At 50.8% G+C, this 12,111-nt stretch overlaps 1 protein-coding gene across 2 annotated transcripts in view; it reads right to left on the reverse strand.

The window, feature by feature from the left end:
- Positions 1–12,111, reverse strand: part of LOXHD1 (lipoxygenase homology PLAT domains 1) — a 175,738-nt gene that overhangs the window by 32,132 nt on the left and 131,495 nt on the right. The window contains exons 30-34 of one of the 2 annotated variants that reach the window (XM_087438825.1): positions 9,009–9,218; positions 8,748–8,883; positions 6,659–6,867; positions 5,601–5,786; positions 2,653–2,780 (exon numbers count right to left, since the gene is read on the reverse strand). In XM_087438825.1, the coding sequence (XP_087294951.1) occupies positions 2,653–2,780; positions 5,601–5,786; positions 6,659–6,867; positions 8,748–8,883; positions 9,009–9,218 (869 nt within the window). The remainder of the gene's footprint in view (positions 1–2,652; positions 2,781–5,600; positions 5,787–6,658; positions 6,868–8,747; positions 8,884–9,008; positions 9,219–12,111) is intronic. The other variant, XM_004422502.3, reaches the window with a different exon arrangement.

A 12,111-nucleotide genomic window follows, 5' to 3' on the forward strand; every position in this document is an offset into this window, starting at 1 on the left:
GACTGAGGAGTGGATTGCTTTGCCCCCTAACCCTTCATTACAGGGTAGACCCCAGTTACACCCCGATGGGCCTCCTCTTCTCAGGGTAGAAGGCCTCCATCCAAAGGGAAAGCCCCTCATTGGCCCTTCAATCTCCACGACTTACTAGGCCCTTCTTTCTGCTGCCCCAGACCCCTCAAGACACCTCTGCTGACCCACAGTAGGGCTCCCACACTGAGGGGCTTCCGTTGGAGAGGAGGGGAGCCTCTGATCCAGGTCAGGGAGGACAGGGCTGTTGAAGTGGCCAGGGTCTGCCCTGCTCATCTCCTCAGAGGGGCCTCCACTGGACAGCTGGAGAGGCAACATCTGGGGGAGGGGCTTTTGGCTGCCCCTCTCTCCCTGCTATTCTGGTTTCCTTCTCTTCCCTGCCCTCACCAAAGGCTGTCCTTGGGAAAGGGCTCAGTACTCACTCACTCACTGGTGCCTGTAACTGAGAACAGCCTGAAGCTAACCAGGGCCAAAGCCTAGGGCTGGAAAGGCAACTATTTAATGAAGAATTTTAAGCACTTCTAAGAAGCTAGGGAAGGTTTGTGGGTGGGATTCTGGGAAGGGGCTGGCGGGAAGACGGGGAAGGATGGTGTGGGGCGCAAAGCCAACCTCCCCCTAGGCCAAGTCTGCCTTTGTGAGTCTTAGAAGCATGGCTGGGGATCTCAGCATCGGCCAGAGTCAGAGCCTCAGCCACAGCTTCATGCTAGACTAATCTCCTTCCAGTCTGGGTACTGCATACCAATGGCCATCTAGCCTACTCTCAGTTGTCTCCAGTGATAGGGCCCCATGGCAACCGGGGGCAACCCTTCCCCTCTTAGGAAGGCCATGGCCAACTGTTAATACGTTTTTATTTACATTCAGCCAGGCCTCCCCTCATTGGCCCAGCTCTGCCCACAAGAACTAACTGTTTAATTGTCAACAGTTTGGCCAACCTAGTTGCCTCTACTTCCCACCCCCCCAGTCCCCTGCAACAAGCCACCAGCCCTCTCTTCTCCAGGCCCAAAGTGCTCATCAATGGAATACTAGGCTGTGATGAAAATGAGCAAATCACAGCCACACCCAACATCTCAGAAAAATCTGAAAAACCTAATGTCAAGGAAAGAAGACATAAAAGAATTCCTGCAGCCTGATCCCACTTATATAACACTGAAATCCAGGCTGAATGGAAGCTGATTGTTTGGGGAAGCGAGCATGCACAGAGTAGGCATAAAACAATAAAGCAAAGCAGGAAAATGTTTACCTTAAAAGCCAAGATAATGGTTCCTTCTAAGAGTAGGGAGGTAGAATAAACTGGCGATGTTCAATTTCTTGGCCTAGGGGGTGGCTGCATGAATTTTTGCTCTATAAGTATTTATGGTTTATGTACATATTTATGTTATACATGTTATATATGTAATATACACGACTGGATGCCTGGACACAAATAAATAAAACTACGTTCTCTGATTAATTTACGCCAAAGAGCATATTGAATTATATAGGTCATATAAGGGTTCTCTGGTTCTTAAGATATCAGGGCCAGAGATGGTTTGGGGGACAATGGCTGAACATGGAAAATCAGCCCAAACCCAGGACTGTCTAAGTTGGGGATCCAGTGACAGGCGCAGACGGTAAGTACCATAGGAGGTCCACCTTTATGGTCATCACTAATGACTATTTAAGAGGCAGTAGAACCTAATGCTTAAGACTGAGGACCCCTGGGTGCAGTTCCCAGTGCCACAGATTACACTACGGGCCCTTGAGCAGCATGACTTCTCCCTGCTGTGCCTCCATTTCCTCACCTGTAAAATGGAGATGATAATAATGGTCCTCGTAGAGTGGAAGGGAGGACTAGGTGTGTCAATACATGTAAAGGGCTTAGAAAAGTGCCTGGCACCAAATTCGCCGACATCGGTGTTCGCGCTGTTGCTATGGTTCCCTCAGGTGTTAAGCTCCGTGAGTTCTGAGATCTTCTCTTCCCGATTGTTCCATCTCTCCAGTGCCTGGGACAGTGCCTGACATATCCTGGGTGTTCAGTCATTTTTTAATATTTCAAAAATTCTTTTAGCTTTTTTATTTCACAGTTATTTTAGACTTGTAGAAAAGTTACAAAAATAGAACAGTTTCTGTGTACCTTTCACCTGGCTTCCCCTAATGTTAACATCTTACATTACCACAGTAGGATGGACGAACGCAGGAGATTCACAGTGATACAGTGCTATCAGCTAATTTATAGACTTTACAATAAACATTTTTCGAGTAATGGAAGGAAGGAAAGAGGGAAGGAAGGAAGGAAGGAAGGAAGGAAGGAAAGAAGGAAGAAAGGAAGGAAGGAAGGAGGGAAGGAAGGAAGGGAAGAAGGAAGGGAGGAAGGACTGGCTGGCTATGGGCTGAGGTAATCAGGGAAGACTTCCTAGAGGAAGTAGATTTGAGCTGGCCCTTGAAAGAGAAAGGTCTTGAGACAGAAGAGAATGGATGAAGGGCATTCTAGGAGGGAGGATTCACACGGACAAAGGCGTGAAGGCTGAAGGGCCCCAAGAAATGAAGGGGGTGTGAGGGAAGCAGTCTGCTCGAAGGAGAGTGAGGACTAGAGGGTGGAGGATTGGATGTGCAGAGGGGTGAGGGGCAGGGGCCACCTCTGGATACCTGGCCTTCTTTTTGTCCAGCTGCACTTCCTCTGTGCTGCCGTTGATGCCGTAGAGGGTCATAAAGATGTTGGAGTCGGTGCCACCGCCGACCACGTCACCCGTCCACACGGTCATTTCGTAGAGCACCTGCCACAAGAGGGATGTGGGTCCTGAGCCTTGGCCTCACCCACCAACCCCACAACTGGCCTCATTCTCACCAGGGCAGGATGACAGGCTCTCCAAGCTTGGTGGCTCTGAAAAGAGCCCTCCCTCTAATCAACTGTGACTGTCTGGAGAGCAAGAGTCAGGCCTTGTCACTCTCCGTGTCCCCGCGGTGTCCAGCTCAGTGCTAAGAGGAACTCCTTTTCTGTCAGAGAACGCGTGTGCAATGGAAACATGACTGAAAGCCCTAGCATTAACTGATTTCTTGGTCAATCAAAACTCAACCTAAGTACATGCATTCTAGTAGAGGATGGTGCCAGGACAGTGGCTTTGGGAGCCATGCAGAGCACCACTGGAATCCCAGATCAGCCACCTGCTAGCTGTTGACCCTGGGTAGATGCCCCACTCTCACCAGTCTCTGCTCCCTCCACCGTAAAATGGGGATAAATGACTTTGCAGAGTTGCGAGAGCTACAGACAATTCACCTCAGTGCCTGGCGCTGGACCTGCCATGTGGTATGGCTTCAAGAAACAGCAGCAATTCTGGGTGACCGTCCCTCCTTCATGCAGCAGCCAGCACGCACCCTGAGTGTCGGTGAGCGAGGAGCATGTTGGGGGTGATGTCTAAGGGAGCTCTGCCTCCATTCACCCATGAAGTGGGATAATCGCCTATTCTGTATGATTTGCTCTTCAGATTGGGATTTTGTCCTTTGGCCTGAAGTTTGCTCCCAAAAGGATATATTCCCTTTGTTTTTCTCCACTGGAGGGGGAGGGAGCAGCCTGCTCTTCCCAGGATGGTGCCTTCACTGAGGCCTCTGCCTTGGTTCTTCCTCCAAGAGGCAGCCTTGTGGCAAGAGGGGCCATCTTCACCCACGCTCTGCATGGTCCTCAGGTCCTTGCTCTAGTCCCTCTCACCAGGTGCCCGGGGACTAGCAATTAGATCTCAAAGGTTCAGGAGAGGCTGGCATACATGGTGAGGACATGCCAGGCTGACCATCTCCTTTGAGCACACCTGGCCTTTCCTTCCCCTGTGGCTGCCACATTGTATTATCACCTGCGCAGGTACCTGGTCCTCACTCCCCAGAAGCCTTCAAACTCAGAACCCAAGTTATTGGTGGCAGTGGCCACGCCCCTGAGGTTGTGCCCATTGGGTGCTGGGTGCTTTTTGAGCAGCACCTAGAATCTTTGCATGATCTTGCATGGCTAGAAGCAGGATTTGCAGGCCTGGTCCAGAGGATGTGCTTGCTGAGGAAATGAAGAACCTCTTGCTTTATCAGGAAAATCCTCTTAGACCACCTAACAAGGGCATCTGTGATGGGCACAGAGCTATTGGGAACAAAAGCAGGAGCCTGACACTTTTTGCTCTTATCCAGACAGGCATAAAAAATAGAATGATCAAATGAGTGCTCTGGTGGCCCCATGGAGACCGGCCCCTTAAGGCTGCCCCCGCCCCCCAGACTGCTGTGTTCTCTGTGTCCATCTTTCCCTCCTTTACACAGACACATCTCTTTTTATGTCATAAGTGTGTTTCCGTAAAGAGACACAGAAACAGGGCTTTTGTAATTCAGGTCCGATATCAGATGTCCTGGGGAGGCGGCCAGTCCAAAGAACCCCGCGGTTCTTTGTAAAGTGACAAACCTGTGTTCTTTTGTAACGTGAATAATGGGGTGTGGGTCTGGATTTCCGCAGACTGAAGAGCTCAGAGGCAGCTGCACCTGCACCGAGCAGGGTGCGCATGTGCTGGGAGGTGGCACAGACATGGGCACACACACACCCACATGCATGCTGGGAACTGGGTCAGGACAGAAGTCCTCAGATGAATTGTGTGCTCACCCACACCATCCGTCTGGCCACAGATGGAGATGTCTGGGGAAGGGAGGGGAGGGTGTCTATGCTGCAGAAAGTTTGCTCTCTGGCTTTCAAGCAAGGGAGGGGCGGGCTCCCATACTCCTGCCAGTCAAAGTTTTTAGAGCCCGTTAACTCAGCCCTTCCTTCTGTTTTCATATTCAACAGAGGCAGAGCATGCTCAGGACAAGGGAGATTTCTTCCTCCCTTTGTGGGACAGCTTCTGCCCTAAATTTAGTAACCCATTGGTTGGGATTCAGGAACAAAGATGAGGACTGGAGCCTTCTGTTGACTCCACAGCTTTTCAGAGAAAAAGAAGCCTGTAGAATCATGTGAACCAGAGGCCTCCGGGCCATCAACAGCCACGCATCCTTGGGCCCCAGCACCCAGCATCCTGCCTCCTGCCCGGCATCGACCTGTGAGTTTATACATGTCCCAAGTCATTTGGCCAGTTAGAGGCAGAGCCAGGACAGGAGCACAGAGCTCCAGCCTTCCAGCCTTTTCCACTTAAGAAGGGTCTCATGCAGACTACTGTGATACCCAGAGGCCCACAGAATCCCAAATGCCATCTGTCCCCATGGCCTTTGGAGAAGAACGACTCTGTACGTCCATGTAGGCCTGTTACCTTGCAAAGCTCTTCATGGACTGTTCATGATCTCATTAGTTCCCAAGATCTTATATGGAACAGGATGGAAGCATTATTTCTATGTGCTATTTGAGAAGACCAAGGACCAGAGAGGCCAGCTGACTTGCCCAAGGTCACACAGCAGCAGACCAGAAGAGACTTGAGTCTCAAGGCTCCTGGTAAAGCGAGTCTGGCTGATATACTAGACTGCAGCCCCTGCCAATGTCCCAGGGAAGAGTCTCCTGTTTCCCTCACTTCCATCTCCCTGCGTGCTCCCCCACCCCAACCTGCACTGCCCTTGCTGTGCAATGCACACCCACAAGCCCCACTCTGTACCTTCACCCCGATGTTCACCACCATGGCATCCAGGAGGTCAAAGACGCGGGAGGTGACACCGTCGCCTCGGTCCTTGGCAAGCCAGCAGTTGCAGTGCAACGTGTACTTGGTGCCCTGGGTGGGCACGGCCAGAGACAGCTCCTCCACCAGCCAGCAGCTCTCAGGGGAGGCCCCGTCATGGCCCAGCTGGGAAGGAACACACCGGGCATGAGGATCTGGGTACATTTGGGAAGCAAGCACTCCCTACTCAGCGTCCCCTTCCCCATTCTGCACCCTCCTCCCTCAATACTTCCTTCGATGTGCTCTGCCCTCACTGACCCAAGTCCATCCCATGAAGGTAAAGAGATTTTGCAGATGTAATTAAGGTCTCTATTCAGATGACTTTGAGTTAATCAAAAGAGTATTCAGGGTGAGCCTGACCTAATCAGGGGAGCCCTTTAAGAGAGTCTAGACGTCAGAGATCGAAGAAGTCAGAGAGATATGAAGAAGGAAAGATCTCTCATTGGCCTTGAAGAAACAAACTGCCATGTTTTGGAGAGGGTCACATAGCAGGGAAGGCAGGCAGCCTCTGGGAACTGGAGGCCTCAGTCCTACAACCAAAAGGAAATAGATTCTGCCAACAATCAGTGAGCTTGGAATGGGATGCCAAGCCTCAGATGAGACCACAGCCCCGGCAGCAACCTGATTTCAGCCCAGTGAGACCTTGGGAAGAGGACCCAGCTAACTCACATCTGGAGTCCTGACCCAGGAAACTATGAGATAATATATTTGTGTGGTCTTAAGTTACTAAGTTCATGATAATTTGTTACCCAGAAATAGAAAACTAATACCCAAGGCATCCCCATTGGGTGAGTGGAAAACGGACCTGGAGGGGTGACACCCAAGGTCACCCAGCTAGTTGATGGCAGAGGCCAGGAGGTCTTCCTCTGCCACCTGCTATGAGGTGGGGCTCCAGGTCAGTTACTCCGCCCACCCTCCACGCCCCCACCCACCCGTGTACTGGTCACCCCTTCCTTCCCTGGGGGTGGTCACCATCCCAGGGCCCCAGGGGCCAGCACCTCTATTTTCTTGATGACGCCCACATCCAAGCCTGCAACATAGAACTCCTCCACGGAGCCGCAGCTGAAGCCCCTCTTCCCCCGGGGAAAGTCCAACCAGATGCGGTTACTGCGCTCGTCGTCCTCCCCCATGAGTATGATGAAGGCGCGGCTATCGGTGGCTGCGTCCTTGTGCGTCCCGGTGGTGACCGACACATAGTAGGGAATAACTGTAAGAGATCGTGGGGGCCAGCCTCATAACCACCAGGCGGACCAGGGCAGCTTGTAGACTCGGAAATGACCTCCAGGGGGCACTGGTCTCAGCTTCCTGCCTCGGAGACGAAGTACAACGGAGCTTTCAGACAGGCGAGTCATCTGTGATGAGCGTCTAATCTCCAGGGAGTGAGGGAGTTGGTAATCCCTAGTGAGGATCAAAGACAGCATCCTCTCCACTTCTAAAAGCCCTGCTGACCAATCGTCTTAGTTGCATCTAGTGCTCCCTTGTGAGGCAGGGCAAGAACAATAACCTCTCACCAAGTGCAGGGGTTAGATGCCTGAAAAGCTTAATGCAGTCAGCAAAAACGAGGCTGGCAAAACCAAGGTCTCATAGAAAGTAGGAATTTGGGGAAGAATAATAAAATAGTACTATATATGTAACACGGTAAATGAAAGTTCTATTAGGCATCCATATCCAAAACAAACCAGATTAATCAGCATAAAAACTTGCTCAGGTAGTGTGGTATAGAGTTCTAGTTGCTCACCCAGTATCCAATCTCCTAGCAGCTAGGGGTGGTCATGATATGTAAGCAGATGTTTTGGGGTAAGGTTGCTGGAGAAATTTCTTTGAAAGGGTCTGAATCAACTGACAGGAGCATCCTTTTGCCCCTTACTCTTCCATTCATTGTGCTTGGAATGTGGATGTGATGGCTACAGTTCTAGCAGTCATCTTGGAACCAAGGCCAACCTTTAGGCTGGAAGCCACTTGTAAGGTTGTCAGAGTGATCAGATTGAAGGAGCCTAGGTCTCTGACTTCACTGGAACTGCTGTATCAGTCCCAACTGCCTATCTTTGACTTTTATGTGAGAGAAAAGAAAAATCCTTCATTTGTTTAAGCCACTATCTCCAGGTCTCCGTCACTAGCAGTTAGTAACTGATACAAGTTGGAAACCCTTCTTCTGGATCATCTTCCTCAACAGCTTGGGAGACACTGCCCTGGTGTAGGGGGTGTTAAGTTATGCAATCTGTATCTCTTTGAAATGTTTCCCAAACTAGATCTTTCTGGCTGGAATTACCTGCATTGTTTTCTGCACCTGCCCGTGGCCTTGTAGAGCCCCATTGGTCTTTCCACAGTTGATCATAGTGCTTAATTAAGGAGAGGCATTTTCTTGTGGGTCCTGTCATTTATTCACATAGTGAGAAGACAGGGTACAAAAAGATCAGGTCTCTCCGCCCAACTTCACAGACCCACCATGTGGTCTCCTGGAGGGGAATGTGGTGGTTGTCATGCTCTTACATTTAAGAGAACTGAACCGAAAAGCAATGTGCATTTAAACATCTAATAGACAAATATACAACTGCCTCATCTCAAAAATCTGGTTGGAAAAATGAACAGATGGGTGGTGTTGTTCCCTGACCTGGGAAGTTGAACCTGGGCTGTGGCAGTGGAATACTGGATCCCCAAAAAACAGCTCAGGACTTCTTCGCTCCAACCCATGTCATGGCTTAAGCTTGCCTGGCTGAGTCCCTCATGTGATGCTCTCCTGACACACAAGGGATTCTCATTGCTGCTGCTGAATCTATGTCCTGAGAGCCTGGGTGAGGGCAGAGTTTACCACAATACTCTCCTGGTGGATTAGTGGATTAAGTACCTCATCACCCTAACTTCTCTTAGCCTTTGTTTCCCCATCTGTAAAGGGGGCTAATTCCCATCCTCTCACCTCACAGGGTTGTTGTGGGAGGCAAATGGACAAGAGGTGTGAAAACTCTGTAAATTACAAAGTGTTGGATGTAAGTCAGATGATGGTGGGGCTAACGTGTGGCCCATCCAAGAATAGCTCAAACACATTTCCATGGGCCTGCTCCTCCTCTGACAGCTCTCTGCTTGGCTTACCCGGGCCCTCCTGAACGTAGTCAGCCATGGGCCCCGTCACTGTGGCAATGTCGATGTCAGCCATCTTGGAGCTCAGGGTGATCTCCCAGAAGTCAGCAGGGCTGCTGCAGTTGCTGCTACGGTCCCCGGTGTACTCCTGCCAGAAGAGCAGGACCCAGGCCCGTTACAGCTCCAGCACCTTCCATCCCATGGGCCCTCCCCAGGTATGATGATGATGACAGGCCATGGCTGAGCCAGGCTCCCTGGCCATCTTTCATGCACCTTCTCATAAAAAAGCCTCTCGAGCCGCCCGTCCTCCTTCTTCAGGGACAGCCAGCGCCCGCACAGGAACAGGAACTCATCCTCATTGGTGTCGTTCCAGATCTCCACCTTCTCCACATACCAGTCTGCGCACCACTTGCTGTTGTCATGGCGGAGCTTGATCTTGTAGATGACGCCCAGGTCAGCGGCCTCGATGATGAAGGTGTCGGCCTGGGGAGTCCAGATGTGGGGACTTGGGTTGAGGCACTCCCCACCTCCACTCACTCCAATCCCATCCTTCCAGTATCTTCCATCCCCCTCGATTGTTGGACCAAACAGACCTTCCTAACTGGGAGTCCTCCAGGTCCAAGTCCCTAACACAGAGCGTTTGGTATTCCAAGGCCTCACTCCCACAATGGCCCAGTTTTGCAGTTCAGTTCCTCTCAGGATAAGCCCTGCAGGTGTTTGGAAGATGGACCTTGATGAGCAGCGTGAGTGGGAGTGGGACAGATGAGGGTGCTCCTTCTAGTTATGGACGTCCTTAGTCATGCTGAGGATGGCATGAGTTCAGGTGGGTGGCTGGAGGGTAAGAGCCATGGAAGAGGTGAAATGTTCTGAATAATAGGAGGAGGCTTGAAATTCCCAGGGGGGAGCTGGGAGGCAGTGGGAGGAGCCAGTGGCCAGGCTGAAGGAGAGCAGCAGAGAGGAGAGAGGCTCTGGTGGAGGCAAGGCTGAGGAGGGTGCAGGGGTCAACATCTGGAAAGTGGGTTCATGAGGGTTTTTATGTGGGGTGTGACATAGGTCCTCCTCTGTGTCCCTGATTATATCTTCAGTAAAGCAACATGAAGCTCTTGGGTGCTTGGATTCTTTGGGGATTGCTCCATGAGATGTGGAGTTCTAGGCCTTGGGTGAGATAAGGGTAAAACATAGGTTGAATGTGGCAGGCAGGAGCCTGGGGAGGGAGAGGAGGGACAGGTGACCCTGAGTGACACCACTTTTCTTTGGAAGATGGGCTGAGTCCCTGCTGAGCACTGGGAACCCAGAGACAAATATGATAAGATGCCTCTGCCCCTCCCCTGACAGCCCAGGAAGTAGGAGCAGATATCTGGGCCAGGACTAGAGGCAGGGCTGGGAAGACTCTCCTGGTGGTGGCATTAAGCTGAAGATGGGGGGCTGGGCCTTCCAGGCAGCCAGGGCAGGTCAGTCTAGGGGCCGAGGAAACTGCAGGTGAATGGTGCATGGCTGACAGCCGGTGTGGACCTGTGCAGGCCTTGGGCCACTGACAAGTGACTGAGTTCATTAGAGCAAAAATGGGCACACCCATGACACAGCAATCCCACTTCTTTGCATCTGCCCTTGGGGGACACCTTCAAATGTGTACAAGGATGTTTACTGCCAGATAATTTTTACAGTGGAAAATTGGGAGCCATCTAGGTGTCCAGTGCTTGGGGAACAGCTAAACAGTTACAGCAATGTCATGTGTGGAACATTATGTGTGTGATTGTTACAACAAATGAGCCAGCTCCATCTGTGTTTGAATATCCTGACACAGCAGATTCCAAGGAATCCCACTGCACGCCAAGCTAGTTGAAGAAGCATTCATACAGGATGATGCCTTTTATGTAAAAGACTAAAACCACAGAACAGCATTATGTATTTTCTCTGGGCACAGATGCATGGATGCAGAGAAAAGGCTTAGAAAGATTTGGAGACAGGAGAAATGTGGGGCATTCTGGAAACTGGGGCCCAGGGGGTTGTAGCGGACATTCCACTCAGGCTAGAGGGGTGGGCCATAAGGTTTGTGAATCCCACAAAGGGCTCAGGTGAGATCTGGGATCGGTGGGGAGCTCCTGACGGATTGAAGTGAAGGAGTGACTGTCAGCTTTGGATAAGTTAATTGAGGAAGCCGGAGGATAGATTGGATTCCAGGGGCCTGGAGCAGGAACACCAGGCTGGTTCAATCAGTGAGGTGAGACAAGGAAGGGCTGAGGGGTGACAAGGTTGACTGCACTGATCCCAGAGTTATTTAGAAAGAGGATCTCCAAGACCTGGCGACTGCCTGGATGTGTGTGGGGAGGGAGGAGGGAGGAGGGACAGGCAGACGCGTGTCAAGGATGTCACCTGGATTCTGGAGAAAATGATCAGGGAAATGGAAGCTTTTAGATGCTCAGCATGAACCAAAGTCACATAAATCGGCAGTGACTGAGCCAGAAGTAGCTCCATCTCCTTTGATAGGATGTCAAAACCGGAGGAAAGGAGGAGAAGGTGATGGACAGAATGGAGCACAGATTTGGAGCACAGATTTTTCGCATGATGTACCAATTACTAAGAGAGAAAAAAACCTGACTCTGAACACAGAGGAGAATGGATTGCATCACCTTCATTTATATTTTCATTCATTTATTCACTCAACAAATATGTATTGTGCCTACTCTGTGCCAGGCACTGTGGATATAGCCACAGACAAAAAAGGATCATCAGCTGTATGCTCACCTTGCTGTCTTACAATGCGTATACCAGGCATCAGCTCCAGGCATCAGTGAAGGCAGGGGAAGGTGAGCTTTCCACACCTCGACAATGCACAGCACGAACAATGAGCTAACTTCAGGTCAGGCTTGGTTCTAGGCGCTTTGTGTGATTTAATTCAGTGAACTTGTTTTATGGTGGAAGAAACTGAAGCACAGAGATGCTAAATAACTTGCCCAAGATCACACAGCTAGTCAGTGTCAGAGACAGGATCTGAGCTCAGGTGATGTGGCCCCAGCCACAGGTCTGGGCGCCTGACCGCTGAATGGCACTGCCACGTCATGTGTGAGTGAGCCAGACAATCGTGTCCCTGGTTAGAGTCAAGGACACACACGAGCCACTTGACCTCTTTGGCATTCCAGATGTCCAAAATGGACAGACTTCCTATTAGCTACCTTACAAGTGCGGGGAACAAGTATATCTCATGTGTTTGTGTGTGTGAAATTGTTTATCCCTGATACAAAGTGCTCTTACATCTCTTGTCCTGCTTTTCAGCCCCGGGGTCTACCTATTCCCACTTCAGAAGCAGTAAACCACAGCTAAAGGTAAATGATTCGTATCTAGACAATGAAGCAAATGAATGGGAGCCCCAGGGCCT

The sequence above is a fragment of the Ceratotherium simum genome, chromosome 14, assembly GCF_057802395.1.
Source record: "Ceratotherium simum simum isolate JZ-2026a chromosome 14, ASM5780239v1, whole genome shotgun sequence".
Lineage (NCBI taxonomy): Eukaryota > Metazoa > Chordata > Mammalia > Perissodactyla > Rhinocerotidae > Ceratotherium > Ceratotherium simum.